We start from the raw sequence: 25307 nt of genomic DNA on the forward strand, positions 1-25307 counted from the left end.
ACGCATTCTTTAGATTATTAGGAAACTTTTCTCTGTAACAGAATTTTGTTAATTGATTTAATTTTAAAAATACATCCGTTTGTTTGCAAGAAAGGAAATCAGAAAAGTGTTATTAAATTTTAATTGTTTATTTTACAAACGTAGGGACTAATGTCAAAATTCTGTTACAGACAGTTTGTAGAACATGCTTTTGCAAATACATTGCAAAAAACTGTTTGACTCTATCTTTAAAGACGGTTTAGATATATCGGTTTTAGTACAATTCTACATTGGTATATATATTTTTTTTCAAATTTGGGCCCCCAAATAATTTTTTTTTTCAAAATATTTATATTTGGTTGAGTTGTTACAGCTATGATCTCTCTACATACAAACAATTAATATTTTACACTAAATACGAAAAAAGTTTAAAAAAATACCATCCTCTCCCCTTAGCACAACTTATCGTCTTGTTTAATTTGATTTTATTATCCAGTTATATTAATTGTATATGCCCTATTTAATTGAAACTTCAAATTTGCAACGCGGTATCACTGAAGTAGAGACACGGCTGTGCATTCAAATTCTTTGGCACTGGATTTTAAGGGCGTTAAAAATCCTAAACATGGCTTCCTTTGGAACGAAATAAATTTATGAGTATACATCAACAAACCTATCCCTAAGAGGGAGGGAGAGGAAGGGAGAGGGATGGGGAGCATGATGGGGAGGGGATAGGGAGGGGAGATTGGAGGGAGAGAGAGTGAGTGATAGAGGGAATAGGGATGGGAGGAGGAGAAGGGGGATGTTGGAAGGGGGATATAGGGAGGGAGAGGGAAGGGGAGCATGAGGGAAGAGGATAGGGAGGATAGGAGGAGAAGGGGAGGTTGGAGGGGGAGAGAGAAAGGGAGAGAGAGATAGAGAGCTCAGGCAAAATTGTTCGATAATTTATCACTGACTCAGTTTCCTGCTTACAAATAGATGTTTAGAAAGACAGCGCAGGACCTATGAAATTGTACAGGTCTTTGATGTCCAAATGAAATGAAACAGAAGACATGGATGAAAATACAATAGGATGCGAAACTTACAGAGTTTCCCGCAACAGATGCTATAGGCGCTAATGTAGAAACTGATCTTGCTGCCATCTGTTGGACGGAGGAGAACTTATTATATCTAGCAGCGCGCTAAGTAGCGAACACAAAAACTAATTACCCCATGCATTTAGCAGCGCACCTGGTGACGAAAATGTTAAACTATGCAGAAAATATTCCTTCCATCCCATTCTCATCGATATTCTCAAGTAACCCAATTTAAACTAAAACATTTACATTTTTATTTCTCACACCATCTTCCACTGAAAATTCTTACCGGAGCCAACAGGAAGATAAAAGAGACGATCTATTTTACACTACCCAATTAAAATACTGTATAATCAAACAGAGACAGGAAATAAAGCAAAAGATTAGATGATTGGGATTGTATTCTTTGGGTATTTAGTGTACAGTGCAATGGAAAAGTCTGCAAAAACTACTTAGTTCAATTTATTATATTACTATTACTTTACAATACATTCCACAACACTATTTTTACAACGTCCATAAACATCACTGTTTAACATACACTGCTTATATGTACACACGCTTAGTATCATTTTATGTTCACTCATTAGTAAGTTTCTGGTTGCCATCTTGTCTTCTCGAGCATCGTCTGTTCGTCTCGAAAGAATGGATAAATAGAGAACTCTGGGTAATGTACCCAACACGTAGGCTAGTTCTAATGTTCACCACCCACGACGTTGGGCGCTGATCATCTTATTTGAACCCCCCTTCAGTCAGGTGGTGCTGACCGCAGTTTCGCATCCTATTATTTATTCATCCATGCAGAAGATCTAAACATTGATGATAAGGTCCTGAAGTCGTCTACAAGATTATGAAAACTTCTGGGATGAGCGGAATTGGTTTCATAATAGTAGGCTAGAATCCAGGGATGTACAAACATATAAAGCTTGCTTTAATTCCAATTTATCTGGACCAAATTCACTCCAATATATAGTAATTTGCCACTTTTGATCAACCGGTACTGGCCTAAATAAACGGTTAACTTATAATAATATGCCGTGTGATTTATGTACGACTTTCTTGTTCCAAAGATGTAATGTTAGAAGAAGCTTTTGATTTTAGGTAGGGGCCTATATCTGAACGCTCAAAATTACAATTCTAAAATATATTTTTTAAAATATCGCTTATAGTGTTGGATTCGACGCAGTGTATTATGCAAACAATAATTTGTGTGATATTTGCAACTTTTATGACATCTTGCCCGGTTTATACAAGGAGTCATTTTATGAATCAATTTCTGACATTATGTGAATAGGCCTACTTTCTGGACGTATCAGCTAGTGACACGAAATATCAATAAAACCTACTTAAAAGTTCCTAAAAATGGACTACAAAGGCGGATTATTGCATAGTGAAATAAAGCGTGTAAAAGTACTTGAAATGAAACTCATAAAAATTTGACACGAGTTTGAATGTAAATTTTACTGAGGTTAAACATTATTTTTATAAGATGAAGGAATATTAAAACAACGAAAGTGATCACGATGAAAAATCATAACTTAACCCACATTATCTCTATCAGAAATGCTGAAAACGCATTATTTCTGCGAAACTTGTAAATAAGTAATTTTCTACAGAATCTAACAATTTTTTCCATTGCGAATGTTACATTTTGGAAATGAAAGAACAGTAAAAATAAAATTATAAAGAGTATATAATTAGATAAAATTTACACTGTACAAACCACACTGTTCGATTAATTGCAGTTGACGGATAAATGAGGGAATAGCGAGGGAGAACGGGGAAAGAAAGAAATACTGAATGAAAGCAAGAAAGTAAAGCATCAAGAAAGCAATTACTTCCTCCATTGTGTAGTAACTAATCTCAGATTCTGTATCGTATCTCAGACCTATATTTATTATGTATGTTATTGGACATATGCGCTCTCTGTGACCTCCTTATCTAGATGTGATTCTTTTTTTTTTTTTTTTTGCTCTCTTTCTCATTTAGCACGCTGTGCGTAGTACAAGGACTGTTAAGTTTGTGAAGTTGTTAGGACTATTTTGAAGCACAGTGTACAGAAGTGGTGATTATTTATTGCATACACTGTCTGCCTAGATAATAATATACGTATTTGTAAGTACTGCATGTGTGTGCGTATGTATGCATATAATATAATGTATTCTACTAGTGCCATTCAGTTAAGATTAAATTAAAATTGCTCCTGAAGGATTTTTAGGGCAAAATATTTTTATTATGGCTCATTTCGGAAGTAAAGTAATGTCTCTGTTTAGATTCATAGAATTGAAGCTGAAAAATGCATAATTTTAAACATTGAAGAAAATGAGAATATTATGTATCCCAGTAACCATGAGTAATGCAACCCTTTTTCAATTTAAATTTGCAAGCTTATATTCTCTTCTATTAGAACCCAAAATGGCAATAGATTCGTTCAATTAGTTTAGGAGATGATGATGTTTTAATTGTACATTAAGCGGGGTTTGCAGCGGAGTTTCTATGAAGCATCTATAAAATTAAATTTACAACATTAAATTTTACTGAAAGACATAATGTAGTCAATTGTTACACATTTTTCATAAAACGATACTATTTTTAACATTAAAAGAAATGTATCGGTCATTCTGATCTGTATTTTTTTTTTTACAATTGCAAGGAATTTATGTTAGCGCCTTTTTATATTTAATTACTATCAATACGTACACTTTTTATTATTAAACGTGTCTGAAAAAATGAAATCTCTAACACGAATGTGAATAGAGTTGTAAATGTACTTAATGTAAAGAACGGCAGTAATTCATTTTTACCGGTAGCAGCAACTTTGTTGTAATGTCGAAATATGCAATAATGAGTTTCTGAAATTTTATCTTGTTTTATTTTGTAAATAAATAAATAAATGAATAAATAAATAAATAAATAGATAAATAAATAAATAGATAAATAAATAAATAAATAAATAAATAAATAAATAAATAAATAAATAAATAAATAAACTGAGTCAGTGAGTGAGTAAGTAACTAAGTAAGTGGGTAAGTAAGTAGGTAGTGAGCAGGTAGGTAAGTAAGTAAATAAATAAGTAAAAAAATAAATACATATAAATAAATAAATAAATAAATAAATAAATAAATAAATAAATAAATAAATAAATAAATAAATAAATAAATAAATAAATAAATAAGTGAGTGAGTAAGTAACTAAGTAAGTAGGTAAGTAAGTGGGTAAGTAAGTAGGTACGTAAGTAAATAAATAAGTAAAAAATAATAAATAAATAAATAAATAAATAAATAAATAAATAAATAAATAAATAAATAAATAAATAAATGTATACTAATAATAAATCTGTAGCCGAAATTTTTCTGGTAATTTTCGATTTTCCAAAAATAATTGATCCTAACATATATAATTAACCACCCTGAAACCGAAAATCGCTTTTTTGAAATTTTTGTTTGTATGTCTGTCTGTCTGTCTGTATGTTTGTTACCTTTTCACGCGATAATGGCTGAACGGATTTCGATGAAAATTGGAATATAAATTAAGTTCGTTGTAACTTAGATTTTAGACTATATGGCATTCAAAATACATTATTTAAAAGGGGGGTTATAAGGGGGCCCGAATTAAATACATCGCAATATCTCGCTTATTATTAATTTTTGTGAAAAATGTTACATAACAAAAGTTTCTTTACAAATAATTTGCGATACGTTTTATTCCTCGAAAAATGTTGATGGGACTGATATTTAATGAGATAAATGAGTTTTAAAATTAAAATAACTGCCATATAAGGCCGTGTAATGAATTAAAAAACAAATGACTTTGTCTATAAGGGGCCTTGGACAGCAACAATCTAAAGCTATGAAAGATAGCCTACAGAGAATGTTTCTGTGTTTGTATGAAGTAATATCGGAAGCTAAATTAACCGATTTGTTTAATTAATTATTATTTCACCATTGGAAAGTGTGGTTTCTCTAGCTGGACATAATGCTATAATGTTATTACAGTAACTTCTGATATAATATAATATAATATAATATAATATAATATAATATAATATAATATAATATAATATAATATAATATAATATAATATAATATAATATAATATAATATAATATAATATGTAATATTATATAATATAATTTCAGTTATTTGAAGGGTTCACAAACATAGTGGGCCAAGCGCCATTTACTGAATACGTAGAAAACAAGGGTTAAAATTAAGTTATTACCATAATTCAATGGAAACCTATAACAAGTAAAATAAAATATACACATTAAATCTAAATTATGTCAATCTTCATTAAACTATGGTTGCATGTAATAAAAATTAAGAAACAGGTTAAAGGAATTGTCATTGCACCAAATGAGTGTCTCTGGACCAAAATGATCGTATTTTAATTATTTGGATGCAATTTAAATTAAGCAACATATTAAACGATTTATCCTTCTATCAAACACGAATGTTCCCTGGATCAAACGTCCTATTTTAATTATGTAATTACTTTATATTTATTTGTAACGGGTGCAGCGGAGTGCACGGGTACGGCTAGTAAATAAATAAATATATAAATAAATAAATAAATAAATAAATAAATAAATAAATAAATAAATAAATAAATAAATAAATAAATAAATAAATGAAGCCAATGTTGAAATGAAAATGTATAAACTTTTTTCAGGACTAAATAAAGAATTAAATAAAAATAAATCCAATGTTGAAGTAAGTAGGCTATGTGTAAACTATGTTTGCTTCAGTTAGAGATAAATATTTTTTCATCATCGATTAATAACACTGTCGAAAGACTTGCTGAACACTGCAAACGCTGTTACTACTAACATGAGCGAAAACACCTACGTCTCTCGCAACCTTAAAACATGCATTCTTATTATTTTGTCGTTGCATTACATAGATTCTGATATGGAGTATCACTACTAACTTCATGCATCAAGCAGGTTTTGCAGCGGAGTCTTACCTGTGTACGCCTTTTTTTATGGGAATATGGTACAAGTTGATAGGCCTACTCATAGTTACTACATTTAGTGCACAGAATATGTCCCAGAATGTCTGATTTTGTATATAACTCAATTTCATCAAAAAATGCAATAAGCAAATTTTGAACAAGACCCCCTCAATTGCTGTTGTTGTGTTTAGTCAACTGTCTGAAACATCATAAGTGACACAAATAAGGCATCACTCATGAAGCAACTAAGTCAGGAGATAGTAGGGTAGGGTGGCCAATTTCTTTCTCTCTCCATTGCATACATCGCTGACTAGTAACATACTCCACTAATCAGACTTCAGATGCATACAAACAATTGTTCTTCCTCTAATATATCGTAAAGTGATATGTACAGACTGATAGTAGATGCACATATCAGCCAGAACCTCAATCAGAGGTAGTTGATAGAATTATTAAGCAAAATTTATTTATCATCCTCGTCAATATTCAAACCTACTATTCAATACTATCATCATCTGTCATTAGATCTATACATACTTTACATACACATACATAGATATGTCTGTATTTAGAACATTATTTTGTTTCGTTTTTATATTCCCTTATTCCTGTGAGGTTAAGATGCATGAAATCCTAGATTATATAATGTAACAGATAACTCATCGCTATGTTAAAATCGGCAGCACTTTGAAGAGAACAACCGCCAGGATCGCCACCCGTCCGCCGTAAACGAACACGAGATGGCAGTACAGTCGCTAATGCAATTCAAATAGGAATTATGACGTGACTCCTAATGTAACAACTAGATGACAGAGCAGTAAACCTGACAAAAGTTATTAACGTCAAAGCCAATATCTGTTACATTATGATCTAGGATGAAATATGGAAGATACTTACTCGTATAATATCTGTACGTGATGGATAGATTAAAATATGTTTCTGCTCGGTGTTATCTACTATGCCATGTATGGTGGGTCCCTATCACCACGGCATGGCGCGTCCTCAGGTTGCGGATAGAGGAGACGGCCTTCAGATATGGAGGGTAGCTGCGAATATATTGAATAAGCAGTCGTGGACAGCCGATAAGGGGTGGTCCTCCAGCTTGGGGGTTGGGCGAAGGGTTAACAACCCATCACCGTAAAAACAGCTTGTTACGAATCCCTACAATAAGCCTCGGAATAGGACTGATTCTCTGGCACGACCACAGCAAAGGAATAAGGTTTTGAGATTTGGCACTTGGAAAGTAACTAGTCTTTATAGAACAGGAAGAGTAACATTAGTAGCAAAAGAACTAGCTAGATATAGAATAGACTTCGTGGGAGTACAAGAGGTTAGGTTAGATGGGAATGGCATATCACAAATAGGAGATTACTTGTTGTATTATGGGGAAGGAAACAATAATCACCAATTAGGAACAGGATTCTTTGTTCATAAAAGAATAAAATCAGCAGTAAAAAGGTCGAATTTATCAGTGACAGGTTATCATATTTAGTACTTAAGGGTAGATGGTGCGACATCATAGTTATAAATGCTCACGCCCCTACAGAAGAGAAAGACGACCATATAAAGGATGGCTTCTATGAGGAATTGGAACATACTTTTGATCAGTTCCCTAGATATCACACGAAAATTTTATTGGGGGATTTCAACTCTAAAGTAGGACGGGAGGATATTTTTAGACCAACTATTGGAAAAGAGAGCCTACACGCAATTAGCAGTGACAATGGAGTTAGATTAGTCAACTTTGCCACATCGAAAAATTTAATTGTCAAAAGTACAACATTCCCCCATAAGGATATACATAAATATACTTGGACTTCTCCAGATGGATTAACACACAACCAAATAGATCACATCTTGATAGATAAACGGAGACATACTAGTTTAGTAGATATTCGAACTTTCAGGGGTGCAGACTGTAATTCTGACCATTATTTGGTGATTGGAGAATTAAGAGAAAGATTATCAGTAGCCAAGCGAGTAGAGCAACAAGTTAATATTACTAAATTCAATATTTTGAAATTAAAGGACGAGGAAGCTAAGCAAAATTATCAGGTCGAAATTTCGAATAGGTTTGCCACTTTAGAAAGTTCCGACGAAGTTGAGAAAGAATTAGATGTTAATAGCGCGTGGGAAAATATCAGAGATAGTATCAAAATTGCAGCTGAGCAGAGCATAGGTTATTATGAAACTAAGAAAAAGAAACCGTGGTTTGATGAAGATTGTTGCATGGTAGTAGAAAGAAGGAAACAGGCAAAATTGAAATTCTTACAGGATCCAGTTGAGGAGAAGAGAGATAATTATTTCAATGAAAGACGGGAAACAAGTCGTACACTTAAGAATAAAAAGAGAGGTTACTTGAAGGAAAAACTGAATGAGGTAGAAACAAATAGTAAGAATAAAAACATTCGAGATTTATATAAGGGTATAAAGGAATTTAAGAACGGATATCAGCCAAGGGTAAACGTGATCAAGGATGAGAATGGTGACTTGCTTGCAGACTCTCCATCAATCCTAAACAGATGGAAAAACTATTTTGCGCAACTACTAAATGTACATAGGCCAAATAGAAATGATCGGGACGAAATTGAAATACAAACTGCTGAGCCATTTATACCCGAACCCATGCTTTCAGAAATTGAAATTGCGATGGAAAATCTGAAAAAGTACAAGTCTCCAGGTATCGATCAAATTCCAGCAGAATTAATACAAGAGGGTGGAAGTGCATTATATAGCGAAATTTATAAACTTGTACTTGCTATTTGGGAAAAGGAAATTGTACCAGAACAATGGAAGAAGTCCATAATTGTACCTATTTTTAAAAAGGGGGACAAAACCAACTGTGGTAACTTTCGAGGAATATCACTTTTGTTGACGTCGTACAAAATTTTGTCCAATATTCTTTTGAGAAGATTAACTCCGTACGTAGATGAAATTATTGGGGATCATCAGTGGGGGTTTCGGCGTAATAGATCGACTATTGATCAGATTTTTTGTATTCGACAGATAATGGAGAAAAAATGGGAGTATAGGGGTACAATACATCAGTTATTCATAGATTTCAAAAAGGTATATGACTCGGTTAAGAGGGAGTATTATATGATATTCTTATTGAATTTGTTATTCCCAAGAAACTAGTTCGATTAATTAAAATGTGTCTCAGTGAAACATACAGCAGAGTCCGTATAGGTCAGTTTCTATCTGATGCTTTTCCAATTCACTGCGGGCTAAAGCAGGGAGATGCACTATCACCTTTACTTTTTAACTTCGCTCTAGAATATGCCATTAGGAAAGTTCAGGATAACAGGCAGAGTTTGGAATTGAACGGGTTGCATCAGCTTCTTGTCTATGCAGATGACGTGAATATGTTAGGACAAAATACACTAACGATTAGGGAAAACACGGAAATTTTACTTGAAGCAAGTAAAGCGATCGGTTTGGAAGTAAATCCCGAAAAGATTAAGTATATGATTATGTCTCGTGACGGGAATATTGTACGAAATGGAAATATAAAAATTGGAGATTTATCCTTCGAAGAGGTGGAAAAATTCAAATACCTTGGAGCAACAGTAACAAATATAAATGACACTCGGGAGGAAATTAAACGCAGAATAAATATGGGAAATGCGTGTTATTATTCGGTTGAGAAGCTCTTATCATCCAGTCTGCTGTCCAAAAATCTGAAAGTTAGAATTTATAAAACAGTTATATTACCGGTTCTTCTGTATGGTTGTGAAACTTGGACTCTCACTCTGAGAGAGGAACATAGGTTAAGGGTGTTTGAGAATAAGATGCTTAGGAAAATATTTGGGACTAAGCGGGATGAATCTACAGGAGAATGGAGAAAGGTACACAACACAGAACTGCACGCATTGTATTCTTCACCTAACATAATTAGGAACTTAAAATCCAGACGTTTGAGATGGGCAGGGCATGTAGCACGTATGGGCGAATCCAGAAATGCATACAGAGTGTTAGTTGGGAGACCGGAGGGAAAAAGATCTTTAGGGAGGCCGAGACGTAGATGGGAGGATAATATTAAAATGGTTTGAGGGAGGTGAGGTGTGATGATAGAGACTGGATTAATCTTGCACAGGATAGGGACCGATGGCGGGCTTATGTGAGGGCGGCAATGAACCTTCGGGTTCCTTAAAAGCCATTTGTAAGTAAGTTATCTACTATGACTTTCAGATGGAGTCGATTATGAAAGGGAGTCAAGAAACGAGTCCGAGCGCTCTGTTGCAGCTGCTGCAGGTGATTGGACTCCTGCTACGGTATGCTGGTTCCAAACCCGACACATCCAGTCCGAGAGTTCGTATCTACTTTGCTACTCTTGTATACAGGGTGGGAGTGAAATAATCTTGCAGATTGAAAGGGATGATAGGGTACACGTAAATAAATACAAAACCTATATTAAGTTTTGTGATTAAATTCAAGGTTAATTAGAAAATTGAGTTGGAATTTTCAGCAGTCTGGCAACATCGAGGCTAACACAGTCCTCTTTCTTCTCGTAATACAGATGTAAGAGGTCAACGAACTCAGGTCTGTCTCCCTACGTGAACTACCTCCCACCGCCCTCTCTAGCTACAATCTGGTTGCTTCGTTGCTTCGTTGCTTCGTTCAGTGGCTTGAAATCATTAATTTTTAAATTAAATTTACACGAAAACCGTCCACGCTATTGAAATATGCCAGAGGGATAAATAATTATTTATTACATTTCCTATCGATACGGACAAAAATCACGATCCTACTCGCAATAGTTACGGAATAAGAGGGTGTTAAATATTTGAAAAAAAAATTATGACTTTTCCACCAATATGTTATTACACTTTTTTGTTATATACAACATGAACTATTCGCTCTGGAAATCTGCAAGATTATTTCACTTCCACTCTGTATATTTGTATATATGAAATTTATATTTTCGTAAGGATTTATTGTTCACCACTCCACCTGTCTTGTAAGGCTCTCTGTGAACCAATCAGCAGATAAGAACGTTGATTCATTCACAGTAAATAGTTGAATGGGTGAAAAACAGAGTTTTTAATTTTCTATGTAAGTTCATTTCAATTATTCGAACCATTACAGGCCCATCGTTTTATCCTGACGTACACTGTATGTACTATCTTATCCTAACATCTATTCTGCTTGTCAGATTCTACTTATTTCATTTGAAGGGTTCAGAGCCATAATGGGCCAAGCGCCATTTATTAAAACTGAGAAAGCAAGGGTTAAAGTTAAGTGAATACCAAAGTTTAATGAAGATTGACATATCATTTAGTTTTAATGTGCATACCTTATATTACTTGCTAGGTTCAGTGAATTATGGAATTCACTTAATTTTAACCGTTGTTTTCTGTGTTTTTAATATACGGCGCTTGGCCCACTATGGCTCTGAAACCTTCATTTCATCATTCTCTAACTCATTTTATTTCATCATATGCTATTGTATTCTACCCATACCATCCTAATCCATTACAATTCCGTTCTATCCGGTTCTTCTCGTACCCTATCATTCAGTCCCAACCTGATCAATTAGCATCTTCATCCATTTCAGTCCACTCTTATTCATTTAATTACATATACGAGTAATGCTGCCTTTTCCCATTGCACGTCACTTCAGCTCACTCCATAATTCCCCGTTGAATTCCGATCTAAGTTACGGATGTTGATAGGAATATGTGATTAAAAGATCTCGGATTTTTAGGCTCGAATAGGATAGGTTGCAACAATTTTATGTAAAAATCCCTAAATGTATGCAACACAAGAAACTCTCGAGCAATGATATTGCCTAAAACTAGGTGTATTAAAGAACGTATGTTTCAGCCTATGCTAAACGAGCCTAAAAATCCGAGGTCTACAGTGATTAGTAAGGTATCCTAGCAACTATACTCCGTTCCATAATGTCTGACAGGTGACGTAAATATTTCCGGCAGAGGAGGAGAGAAGTATAATTACTATTCAACCAATGCAGAGGTCTCAAATCCACGCTTATCTTGAAGTTGGGCGATGGTAACACTTCAGACCGCCCAAATTCAAGGTAATAGTGGAATGACAGCTCTGGCATTGGTTCAAAAGCAATTATCCTTCTCTATCTGCCGGCAGTGTTTTTATGTTACCTGTCAGACATTATGGAACGAAGTAAAGCGTTCGACATAATTCATTTATAGTTTTTATGCTCGACCATGCCGAAATGTAGTAATTATACACCTGGTAGCAGTCCTTTAATGCATGTAATTAAAGTACACCTACTCATTAAAGTACAGGTGTTCAGCCAATGACAAGTAAGCTTTGTACCGTTATAAAACCTCAGCCAATGACAAGTCAGCTTTGTGCCGTTATAAAACCGCAAGTATCGATTATTCTCGGATATGCAATCGAAAGAGAATTAGCGAAAAGTCACGGAGGCTGGAAAACCAATACTGTCGCAGAAGGTTATGTTCTGTTACTATAATAATTAGCGTTAATTGTAAATAATATTCAAACAAATTCAATTTGTCATCTCGTTTTTCAATGTCTAATTTAATTTTAATGTTATATCAAAGTTAATATTTAGTTTACTCTGTAGGTTCTTATAAGCTATCAAGGTTAATGTGGACATCTGTTCCTCGGAAAAAATCAATACTTTCGCGTCTGCGCACATCTCACAATTTACGAGGTATTGCTCAAGGTCAGTTAGATACAAATAAAATGAATATTTTCAAGTTAGAAATATGGTCGAGCATAAAAAGTCGTATGAAACTCGCCTATAATGGTAATTAAGAAGCTCGTATGAAAATTATGAAACGAGCGGAAGCGAGTTTCATAAACATCCATACTCGCTTCTTAATTACTATCATTATAGGCTCGTTGCATAATGTACTATTCTTCTATTAGTCAAACTATGCCTCACATTATCCCATACCATCCTACCATTTCATTATATCCCCTTACTTTTCATTTGTTGAGTATTTTAGTTTACACTATATTCGTCCACACCTGTGGAGTAACGGCCAGCGCGTCTGGCCGTGAAACCAGGTTCGAATACCGGTCGGGGCAAGTTACCAGGGTTTTCTCTCAATCAAATACGAGCAAATGCTGGGTAACTTTCGGTACTGGACCTCAGACTCATTTCACCGGCATTATCATCTTCATTTCATTCAGACGCTAAACAACCTGAGATACAGTACATTCTTTATATTTCATTAGCCACATATCGCCCTGTGCCGTTCCAATCCATCACGTCCTCTGCTATCTTATTCCACCCAGCCCCATCACATTTTGTTTTGTGGATTTATTATTTTTATATTGCATTGTTTTATTTAATTAGCCGTATATTGAAAGTACTATTGTAACTTGTGGTCGTCGATTGCAGAGCGAACGTTTCGTGGCCAGACAACAAGATGACAATCTGACAGAACAACTTCAGATCGCACGAGTGAGTATTCACAATACAACATTTCATTAAATAGCGGAAGTGTAGAATTAAAACATATCATCCAAATTTAGGCTGAATCGGGGGGAGATGACTATCGCGAGAAGATGCTTATTTCTTTGTAGTTTCACATTCTTCCAAGAGAGAACGCCACGCGCATGTCTTCATGATCACTGAGACAGTTGAATGTCGTAGAGTGAAAGCTAACTCATTTTGCCACGTGTTCTTGTTATGAGAAGAAGAAAAGCAAGAAAACAACTCATTTTCTGCTATAAAATAATTACAAAGATAGGCCTATGTTAAAATTTTAATACATCGTTGAATTCGTAATAACTGTCAAACATTTGTAATGGATATTGTAGTAAATGTTCTAAAGTTTGTATTGTTAACAACCAACGACCTTGATCCGCCATCTTAGATTGCGTCAGAGCACTAGGCATCTTAGCCTGATACTTGGGGAAGATGAACACTTTTTTCGGGGTAAGATGATCACTTTTTTCGGGGTAAGATGATCACTTTTTTTGGGGTAAGATGGCAAGAGTTTCATTGCAGGGAATGTGTAAACATTACGTAAGATTCTCTGATAGAAGTCAGTGGAATGAGGACAATCTTCAACTTGCAACGGAACATGTTATAACGAGGGTATGAGCTGTTTTAGAGCATCGTAAGCATATGGGATTCCTTTCAGTATCCTTAAACGCCGCCTAAAAAAGACTGATGAAAAAAAATATACTGGATTGAATTCATTGTGTGCAAGAAGTGATTTCACGAGTCTTGCACACGGCAATAAAATATGTGCAATGACTGTGTTCCTAAGTAGTGATAAACGAGTGAAAAAGTGTCCATGAGCTTTAGATTAAGTCAATTTTGTTATAAATATGCATCAAGCCAAGTTCAGGTAAAATACATGTATCAGTAAATGTGTTAATTTCATTTGCCATCTTACTCGACTATCGGGGAAAGATGCCTAGTGTGCAGACAAGAAGAAAACCTTTATCTATAAACAAGGTAATTAATGTTTTCTATTTGTACTAAAATATAGTTTCAAAATACCTTCCAGACTTTGATATTTCAATATGAAATTCAAAACTAAGTGAACAGTATCTTAAATTTTCAGTCAAAGAAAATGTCAGGCATCTTCCCCCGATCCACTCGATGTCTTCGTTACAGAGAATTGAAGCTGGTGCTCTCTGTATGCTGTGTATTGTACAGAAATATTGGTAACACTAATATTTGTGGTAATTAAATATTATTAAGCAACTTTTTTAATTATGGAAGATTAGACAGTAACTAAGTCACAAGACAATGAGTCCGAGTTCGATTCCCGGTCGGGGCAAGTTGCCTGGTTGAAGTTTTTTCCGGGGTTTTCCCCGAACCCAACACGAGCAAATGCTGTGTAACTTTCGGTGCTGGACCCCTGACTTTTCTCACCGGTATTGTCAGCTTCATCTCATTCAGACGCTAAATAACCTAAGATGTTGATAAAGCACCGTAAAATAACCTACTAAAAACAAGACAATGGGAAGGACAAATAAAACTGAAGTAGCGAAAGATATCCTACTACTCTTTGTTCCTTCATTTGAAAGAATCTTGGAGTGCGACCATATATAAAACGTCAGGAGCAATGTTGACGTACAGAGAACTCGTCATGCTGTGATTTGAAATTTATGTGATATTTACATAAAAACTTTTATATTTCATTTTTAGTCAGCCTTGGAAGCTGCGCAGTTGCAAGTGGACAATCTGAAACAAGAAGTTAATGAAACAAATGTGAGTAATGAGTGTAACGACCTAAAAATTATGAAATTTGATTTCTAATGCATAAACCTTAATTCTTCAAATTTCTTCATACTAAGTTCTTATTTCGTCCCACGCCGTGGCGTCGTGGTCTAAGGCATCCTGCGTAGGACTCGCGTTACGGAATGCGCGCTGGTTCGAGTCCTCATGGGGAAGAAATTTTCTCATGAAATTTCGGCCTGTGTATGCGACCGGTGCCCACCCAGCATCGTGATGCACTTGGGGAGCTACGATAGGTAGCGAAATCCGGTTGCGAATGCCAGCTGTAACGGCTGGGGCGATAATCGTGCTAACCACACGATACCTCCATTCTGGTTGGATGATCGTCCACATCTGCTTCGGCATGTGGGCGTGAGGCCAGCAGCCGGCTGATCGGTCTAGGCCCTTCACGGGCTGTAGCGCCACGGATTATATTAAGTTCTTATTTCTATTTAAGCATCACCTTTGGTTGTGAAGTATTTACTGTGAATAATTTAAAGGGGAAAATTGTTCTAGGGCCGGGTATCGAACCAGGGACCTTTGGCTGAGCGCGCCAACACTCTACCGATTGAGCTAGTTAGGAACTATCAATTTTTCTCTTATATCCACATACCTCAAGTGGGTTACAGATCGTCAGATCCCAGCATTGAGTGCACACCAAGCTCCGTGTTATTTAAATTGTGGTTTTCTATTATCGAAACAGTAATGCGTACTATATAAATTTGGCTTTTTTTAGGTATAGCTCCCTGTAAAGAAGGTTAGCACCTTAGCCTGAGCTTATTGTACAATAGGGTGGAGTGAATATATACATGAAATTGTTCCAACTATTACATTTAGAAAACAGATAAAAAACAATTTCTTTACTATTTTCTTGCCCTTGTTACCATAGCTACTACAAGCACATTCTTATAAGGTGAAGAGGTCAATATTGCTGCCTTCCCTCGTCTTCTGTCATTTGTTGGTCCTACCTTATACCGAGCTTGGGGAATTTTCATAATAACAAGACACTATCCCATTTTAGCCGACCGTGTGGTATCTCGTTTTGTCAGACCACGCGTTGAAATTTAAAATATAAGGCACCGATAGTTACGAAGAAAGATATCGAATTTAACTGAACTACAATTGAAGACTAATAACTATAGAATTATTTCAAACACTCACCTATTGGCTGTTGAAGTTAGATGCCTCCTTATGAACACCTTAAAATGAAGGAAATATTTTAGGAAACACGTCGTTTTCTAAATTATGATTCACACAACACACATACGAGGGAATTCTCACCAAATAATGACTCTCTAGTGAAGAGCTTGCATATAGGAAGGGAATACATATCTCATTTTAGAGGTGGCGGCATTTTCCTACGAAATAAATGTGGTATCTTGTTTTGCTGTACCATCTACTTTTAGCCAACTCCCCCCAATGTAATCAAACGGAATTGGTTTATGTAACATGTATGTGAGACACGACATTACATTTAATTCAACATTCTTACACTTATACAAACACCAGTTGCCTCTACATTGTTTGTTCTTTCCTTCAGATTGAATTAAAGGCAGCAGTTAGAAAAGTAAAGGTGCTGAGAAGGCAAGTGATCCAGAAGCAGGTGAGTGTGTAACTCGGTAGGGCTATTCAGTCTTACTTTCATCTTTTCAGCGTATTCCGAATCTCACCGATCCGGTGGCATCAATGACGTCACGTTGCAGCGAAATATGGAACAAAACTGCTGGAAGGATCGATGGCTGTCATGGCGACTGCAAAAGTTGTTGTCTGTACTACGCTAGCAAAATTTTGCGAAATTTTCGTACTCCCATCTCGTTCAAAGAAAAGATAGTATAAACAATTTATTTCTTGAACCAGTAGTAATAACGGGTCCGTTGACATGTTCGCTCATACGCCATTAACATACTGTTTTTACGTTGTGCTCATTACAAACAATACAGCAGAACTAAAGCAGAACACACCGCCATGACACAACAGGGCACGATGTTATTCGTCTGCTAATTCCCGCCCTATACAAGAACCAATCAGATTCACTGATGGCGGCTGATGGAGACTGCCACCACCTCTGCAAGTTGATGGCACCGGTGCGACACCCGTGGAGCATCAATGACGTCATCGGTGGAATTCGGAACACCGTGATGCCATCGGATTGCTCACCGGTGAGATTCGGAATACGCTCTTTATAACTGCAAAACGGTATGTGACGCATTATTTACAAATTTCAGATTGTCTGCTTCTCATTTCAGTGATATGGATTCAAATCAGGATTTAAGTTAGAAAATAAATAATTGTCGCAAAAATTACAAATGAAAAATTATATTTGTGCAAATTGCGAAATGCTTGTGAAATATTATAAATAATTATGCAGAGAGATAAAATTAATAAAGTATGCAGAAACAAAGAATTATGTAATTTGTTTCTTTAAGTTTTATTACTTTCGATCCATCTTATCACACTCTAGATATACTTATGTAAGTTACTCCTGAATTTACATCACATTAAAATACGTTATATTATGGGCACTCTAAACATTGAAATTCTTCACTAGTAGACCCTTCAAGATTTATTGCTAGCAGAGTGCTAACTCTTTTTAGTGAAAGGCTGTTTCTAATTCCAGTTTTTACAAGATTCTGACTAGTTTCCCTGTCTAGATGGCTCAGACGCACTGTATTTACAGTGTAGCGTTCTGTTAGCGCAACAAAAGAACATCAGTTTTATGACAAAAACTCTGATTAAAATTTATATTTGTATAAGTGGAATTTGCGATGAACAAAGACCGTGTACTTCAAGTCTTCCGTCATATTTACATAGATTCAATGAAATATATGGGCAGTGTCGTACTGTCACTGTACCTCTTAATTAATACGACATTTGTAAAATAAAATCAATTACGAATCTCAACATGAAAACTACTCTGATTTCAATTCATGTTGTTTTTTTCTAGTGCAGACTCTAATTCTGTTTCAGTCCCGGCTGGACTACCTTAAGAAGCAAATAACAAATTTGACTCTGCAACTTAATTTTACAGAAGTGAGTAATATCATTTTACTATAAAAGTTATAGTCCATTTGAAATGCATTTTGTTAATAGGTACTACATTTTAACATTTGTACAATACATAACCTAACTGAAATTTTCAGCACTGAACTATGTAGGCCTACACTGATGTTCAAAGATATCTGATCCGACTAATCGATAGTGATCGATAATTTGTTAGCGGAATTGTGGACACGGCCGACTTGATCCTCCCTTCGCTTAGCGAATTGAGCATCAAGTCGACCGTGATGTGGGTTCCTTACTTGTTTTTTTGAAAGATGGGACATGACAGTTAAGCGGCCGAGCTTGGAACTACAGTGCCATGTTGCCTATATGGACTACCACCACAGTCTACTATATACAGTCGCGAAGCTTGAGGTGTTTTTTTGCAAATCTCGTGATAAAGCGCTCCAAGCGGTTAGCAACTAGAAACAATAGACTGTCCATGGTCGACTTTGGACTGTGTCGTATTTCTATCGAGTGCTAGCTCGTATTTCACATTGATGCTTGTGAAATGTTCGTTATTGGTTATAATAAAAATGTTAATGGCTAAAATATAATAATTGGAATAATAATATGGGACAAGGAGGAGACGTTTGTAGTGCTATAAATTGTAGCAACAGTAAGAGAAAGAGGCCAGAGTTATCCTTTTTCCGATTTCCGAAAGATTCAGAAAGGTTCCTGGGTTTCCACAAGAATGCTGTACAGAAACAAAACTCTTAATTTGAAGTTCTTTGTGGCTGTTAGAATACATTATATCCTTAAATTTCACAATGAAATGTTTCAGTCCAACCGAAAGGACATTAGATACCGGTCAAAGTTCTGTCACTTAGGCTGCTATAAATTTCCAGAGAAATAAAGGTTAGGTCTACTTTTATTTTTCAGAGGATATATTTTTAATTGTAGCTATTAATTTTGTTATTATTTTTATGTGTTATTTTACTAAAGACGTAGAAAAATTAAGTTTGTTTTAATGAACTTTACTGATCACGTTTCATTTTCAATTCTGGCGGGATTATTATTGCTTAGGCCTATTTTTTTCTTCAAAGGATATGTTTTTAATTATAGCTGTTAATTTTTTTGTTATTTTTATTTGTTGCTTTAACTAGAGACGTAGAACAAGTCTGTTACAATAAAATGTATTGATCACGTTTTATTTCCAATTCTGGTGTGATTATTATTGCTTAACCTCATCCCATTTTATTAACTACGTAAGCCTACACTACAAGTACCGGTATACGTAAGTTACTCCATTAATTCATATTTCCATTATTATTGTTGTAAAGAGAAGTGCAAATTAATATTTATTGGTTTAAATTCATAGTTAATTGTCGCTATAATCTTGAATGAGTGAAGCTATTATTGTAAATTTCAGTTCGTTTTGCACAAACAAAAATTATATTAACTTATTTCTTGCAGGTATCTTCGAGTTTGTGGTGGAATTTAATATACTTCATTAAAATAATAAATTAACTTTATGCATTTAATATTTCAATAATGGAAGGAAGGTGTTAATTTTTCCAAAAGAACACGACAACGAAAGTGTAACATATTTTGTCGGCTGCTAGGAGAGAGATCTGCGATGATGAGGCGTTAGTAGCGATCCTAGTGGTGGGCAACTAACCCTGTTTGCATTTTTACTACATATTGAGCTTCGCGACTGTATATAGTAGACTGTGCTACCACGCTGCCAGCTGATGGAATGTAGCAATTGTCGTTAAGATGGCTGACGTTAAAACATTCATTGACAGTTGACGCGAAGGTAAGAAAACAATTAAATATCGACAGAGAATCAAAGACGAAACGTACGAATGCTAACATTGTGTGCATAAAAATGTCGCCAATAGAGCTATTAAGTACTCGCCATGTGCGAACTGTAAGTTTGGCAACTCAACCGTTGTTACCATAGAAACAGGCCTACCACGCTATGTGACATTCAGTTGTGTTTCCGAGCGCAACGCTCATGTCATGTCCCATCTTTTTTTTTTTTTAATTGTTGGCACTTTATATGCCTGTTTCAATAAGTTCCAGGTCTCTTATGGACCCTTGCCTTTCGCAGTCGTGTAGAGAAATATGATGTCCCATCTTTAAAAAAAAACAAGTATAGTTATTGCTTCTATGAATAGATGGCGAAGATAACAGTCACTATTGCCAATTATAGATAAATATTCCCGCATTATGGAATTCAATGTTTCATCCTTGGTTTCCTCTCACTGAATTGACTGTACACTGGGATTAGCTAGAAAGCACTGATATTGTCAATTGTGATAATAATTAATGTTTAATCTACGAAATAAATTTCTCTGACACTTTTTTAACTGTCCCAATCAACGAGTTAGAAAGAGAAGACTATAGAGTGGTCATGTTGTCCTGTACAGCGCTCTTTGCGGTGCCACCGCGAAACACGGCAGATCTGAGCTAAGCGCCCACCTTTGTAAAAATTCGTCTGCTTACAATATTGTATAACGGAGGTAAGAACTACAAAGAAACGAAGAAAAAACATGGCTGTTGTGTGTGCTGCATATAACTGCCATGTCAAAAGGAAAAAGACAACTGATATATCATATTTAATGTAAATTTTATGAAGTTAAGTCCATAGTTTTGTTAATTAGCAGCATTTTTTTCATGCATAAATGTGTAACAACGCCCGGCATAAACAAAATAAATGGTTCACTGGTAATGTACTTAAACTAAATACGGATAAAACCAATACAATTCCGTTTCAGACCCAGTGAAAAACAAATAGCAACACAATATTAAAACTGTATTTCGACACCGGCATCCTTTATTTGTGCTCCTTCTGTGCTTACTGCTTATACAAGAAGACGATGAGCTGTAGCTTACAAGAAGTAGGCCTATTTCGAAGACAAACGATTAAACAAATAAATGGTTCACTAGTAATAAAGTTAAACTAAATACGGATAAAACCGCTACAATTCCGTTTCAAACCTAGTAATAGCAATCAAATATTAAAATTGTATTTCGACACTCGCATCCAAAATAACGCAAAACTCTGGGGTAGGTCGTATTGTTGTTAGTATTTTGACTGGAAGGACATGAAAGAACATAATTGAGCACCCACGTGCAATAATGGGGTAAGTATGAATATATTTCGTAACTACTTACCCTATTATTGTACGTGGGTGCTCAATTATACACTAATAATTATCTGTGGTGCCACAGCCCTTGAAAGGCTCAGACAGACCAGCCGGCTGTTGGCCTCACGTTCACACTTCGATAATAATTATACTTTACTGTAACAAAAAAACTGAAAGCGAGTTTTATCATGTTTCACCCACGTTACAAGCTTGGAGGTAAAGGTTGTTTACTATAGATAGGGCCTACTTTCATTCTATACCTTATGGTATAGTAAATAGTTTTGCAACGTATAGAGACTGGGAAAACAATTTAATAAAATCATCCGAATCATACTCGTTCATTTTATAGTCAATCTTGCAGGTCGCATTTAAAAGAACCTAGGAATATTAACATTTTCTTCAGTATATTTGCTAGGACTTCTTGTCATACTGCATGACAATTTTGCTTAGGTTATTCTTTTAAGCATTCCTTCTAGGAATAGCTCAAGTGTTTTAAATTTAGCGTACATAAGTTTAGATTAAGTTCCTAGCACGTATTTGACGAAATACTAGGTTTTTCCACTTCAGTTTAACTGATTTATGCAAACGAAATGAGAGACAGCTGACGATTCTAATGTAGTTATCACCACGCCCACTTTGTTTTGGGCGCATAAGTTCATTACCGACGGTCGTTCAATTTTCTTCAAACATGGCGGCGCAATGACCACTCTATATCTTTCTCTTTCTAACTCGTTGGTCCCAATAATTGTGCCCCTATTGAGAACTAGGGGAACTATTTCAAAGTTTGTCAATTTTTTATATCTTTGGTTCTGTCTTCACGTACATTGTCAACATCTAAAAAAGTAACAATTTATAAATTGCTGATTAGATCAGTGCTTTTGTATGGTTCTACAGTATGGGGATACGCACCTAAGACAACATTAGATCCCATTCGAGTTGTACAAAATAAAGTATTACGTGTAATTCATAACAGCGGGTGGTACACAAGAAACGAAGAGATACATCAAGATCTAAAAGTGGAAAGTATCCCAGTTATCATTAGGAGATTCGCTGAAACATTTTATAAACAGACACATTCCCACCAAAATGTGTATGTATCAAAACTTGGAACTTATAACCCTCAGTACTACACAAGACATCGTACACCTTTGTTCCTCTTCTCATAGTTATCTGTCAAATTTGTTTTCACGCTGTTCATCCTGGTTATGACGGGAGTGCAGCATCATAAATGAACTACCTCTCAGCAATAAGTAAAAGTAATTAGGAACAGTCGGGAGATCACCCAAGATTTCGATACTGTATCCAAAAGTTGACGAATTAAAAAAAAATGGTTCTGTCTTATCCAACGAGATCCTCTTTCTAACTCGTTGGTCTTATCCCATGGTTAGAAAGTTCGCTTACACGATCATAAAATCGTTCAAAGATACCTGGCCCCTACAAATGACAATGATCGATAATAATTTGTTCGTGTAAATATGGCTTCTTTAATTATTACTTCCATAAATAGATGGCGAAGATAATAGTCAGTGTCATCAATAGTATATAAATATATCCGCATTATAAAATTTAAAATGTCACCTCCTCTAATGATTGCAAAAACCCTAGATTTAGCGGGAAATCGCTGATACTGTGAATTATTAGAATGATTTATACTTAATCTACATCAACGTTTACTTTTTTAACCGTTTCAATAATAGAGTCAATTTCAAATTTAGTCAATTTGGTATATCTTTGGTTCTGACTTATTCCGTGATTAGAAAGGTCGCTTACAAGATCAGAAAATTGTAAGTCAGATGTGAGGCTATCAAGTGCAAATTTCGCCTTATCCAAAATTAAAAAAAAATGAGTTACATATGGGGTGTTGCACTTCTTGCAACTCTCTATCTACTGATATATTCAGTTTGTGCAAAACTTATCTAATTCCTCGTCCATACAGCTCAGAAAACTACTATCAAATGCAAAACTGTCCATATCCATAACGGGTTTTTCTATTTTCTGACAAACCACTTTACCTGGATAGGGCGAGCTTTGCATTTGATAGCCTCACATCTTTGAACGCCAGTGTACGCCGTGTTTCGAAATTATAACACCACAGTCTAGTATATACAGTCACGAAGCTTGAGGTGATGAGGGTACTAGGAACAATAGACTGTGCTGGTACTATTTCGCATAGTGTGTAATGAGACGATAGTGGCGATCCTAATGGTTAGCAACTATCTATGAATGCATATTCCCTACGAATTGAGCTCCGTGACTGTATACAGGGTGATTCACGAGGATTTACCGTCACTTACGGAGCTTATTTCCGAAGACATTCTGGCAAAAAATGTCATATAAACATGTGTCCTAATCTCAATACTTTCAGCGTTACATTAATTTGAATTTGTTTGTAAAATACCATTATTCTTTAGTTTTAAAGGTAAAAGAATGTTACAGATAAAGAATGAATTATTCAGGAGTATAATTTCTTTAATTATCTAGTATTCTGAAGCTAAAAATGTGTTGTGAGTTCCATAGTTGCTTTCTACAGTTTTTTTTTTTTTTTTTCGATTTTCAACTATAAAATTACATTTTTCTTACGTATTTATCACACCAATTGTTACAAATCACGCCACTCTTGTAAATTCTTTATGACTGTACATTAGGATGCATAATTAAACTGTAAAGAATCAAGTTCCTAAAGTCGTATGATTTGTAGGCCTAACAATTTTTGTGATAAGTGCGTAAGAATAATGTAACTTTTAGTTAAAAATTGAGAAACAAAATCTGTACAAAGCAATTAAGAACACATTTTTAGCTTTAGAATATTATACAATTAAAGAAATGGTACTTTTGAATAGTTCATTCTATATTTGTAATATATTTTTATCCTTGAAACTAAAGGAAAAAAGGTATTTTACTAACAACTTCAAATTAGTGTAACTCTGAAAATATTGAGATTAGGACAAATGTTTATATGACTTTTTTGCTCAGAGTTTCTTCGGAAATAAGCTCCTTAAGTCGCGTTAAATCCTCGTGAATCACCCTGTATACCAGATTGTGATAACATTTTCATGTGATTATTATTAAGTATGAATGGCAATAACTTTGTGAATACAATTTAAGAAACTCTCAAAGATTTTATTAACACGTAATAAAATACTCAATGTGAGAACCTCTTGTTACACGGCATACACCAATGCGATAGTCATATTCTTGCCACACTCTGTCCAACACAATATCTTTGTTTATGGATGCAATCGCAGCAATTACCTATCCGCTATCTTGTTTCTTCAAGATCTTGGAGTAGAGCTGGCACATAAACTGCATTCTTAAACTTCCAAAGAAAAAAGTTACATGGTGTCAAGTTTGGTGACCTGGGAGGCCAACGGCGATAGGTCAGATCAATATCGGTAGCACGTCCAAGCTAACGGTGTAGTAGATGGACAATAATTCTGAAATGTCTACGAAACAACTTTTGTAACCATTGTTACTGAATTTGTTTTCGCAGTCTGCAGAAATAAAAATTATTTATGTTGTGAACTTGCCATTTTTCAACAATGTCTCCCATATCAAAATAAATTATTATATGTTATCCGAAACTTAGAATTTGTAACTTTGAAAGTTTAACTATCAGATGACGTATAGGCTACGACGTTAATTTCTCATTAATGCTTACTTAATAATAGGTTTATCGTATGAAAATGTTACCATAAATTTGAAACACGGTGTACCCATATAATACCAGTGAATTTTTTTATTCCAAGGCTTTCAACTAACGATATCTTTCAAGGAAACAAATGAAGGGCATTAAAACTTGTATTATCAGAACTGTCATAGTGTAACAGTTATACAGTTTTTACTTAGTGAGGCATTACATGTGATATTTAACAGTGGGTAGCTATACGCACTGGAGATAATGCACGTTTCAAAGTATTTACCTAGCCATGTGCTAGCCTTACACGTTTCACCAAAGCTCAGGTCTTTCATTACATT

At 35.1% G+C, this 25307-nt stretch overlaps 1 protein-coding gene across 1 annotated transcript in view; it reads left to right on the forward strand.

Moving 5' to 3' along the window:
* Positions 1-3052: 3052 nt before the first annotated feature.
* Positions 3053-25307, forward strand: part of LOC138705365 (serine/threonine-protein phosphatase 6 regulatory ankyrin repeat subunit C-like) — a 35234-nt gene continuing 12979 nt past the window's right edge. The window contains exons 1-6 of the mRNA XM_069834153.1: positions 3053-3170; positions 10200-10319; positions 13363-13425; positions 15130-15192; positions 16739-16801; positions 18166-18228. Of these exons, the coding sequence (XP_069690254.1) occupies positions 10200-10319; positions 13363-13425; positions 15130-15192; positions 16739-16801; positions 18166-18228 (372 nt within the window). The 5' untranslated portion in view covers positions 3053-3170. The remainder of the gene's footprint in view (positions 3171-10199; positions 10320-13362; positions 13426-15129; positions 15193-16738; positions 16802-18165; positions 18229-25307) is intronic.

Source organism: Periplaneta americana, chromosome 1 (assembly GCF_040183065.1).
Source record: "Periplaneta americana isolate PAMFEO1 chromosome 1, P.americana_PAMFEO1_priV1, whole genome shotgun sequence".
Taxonomy (NCBI): domain Eukaryota; kingdom Metazoa; phylum Arthropoda; class Insecta; order Blattodea; family Blattidae; genus Periplaneta; species Periplaneta americana.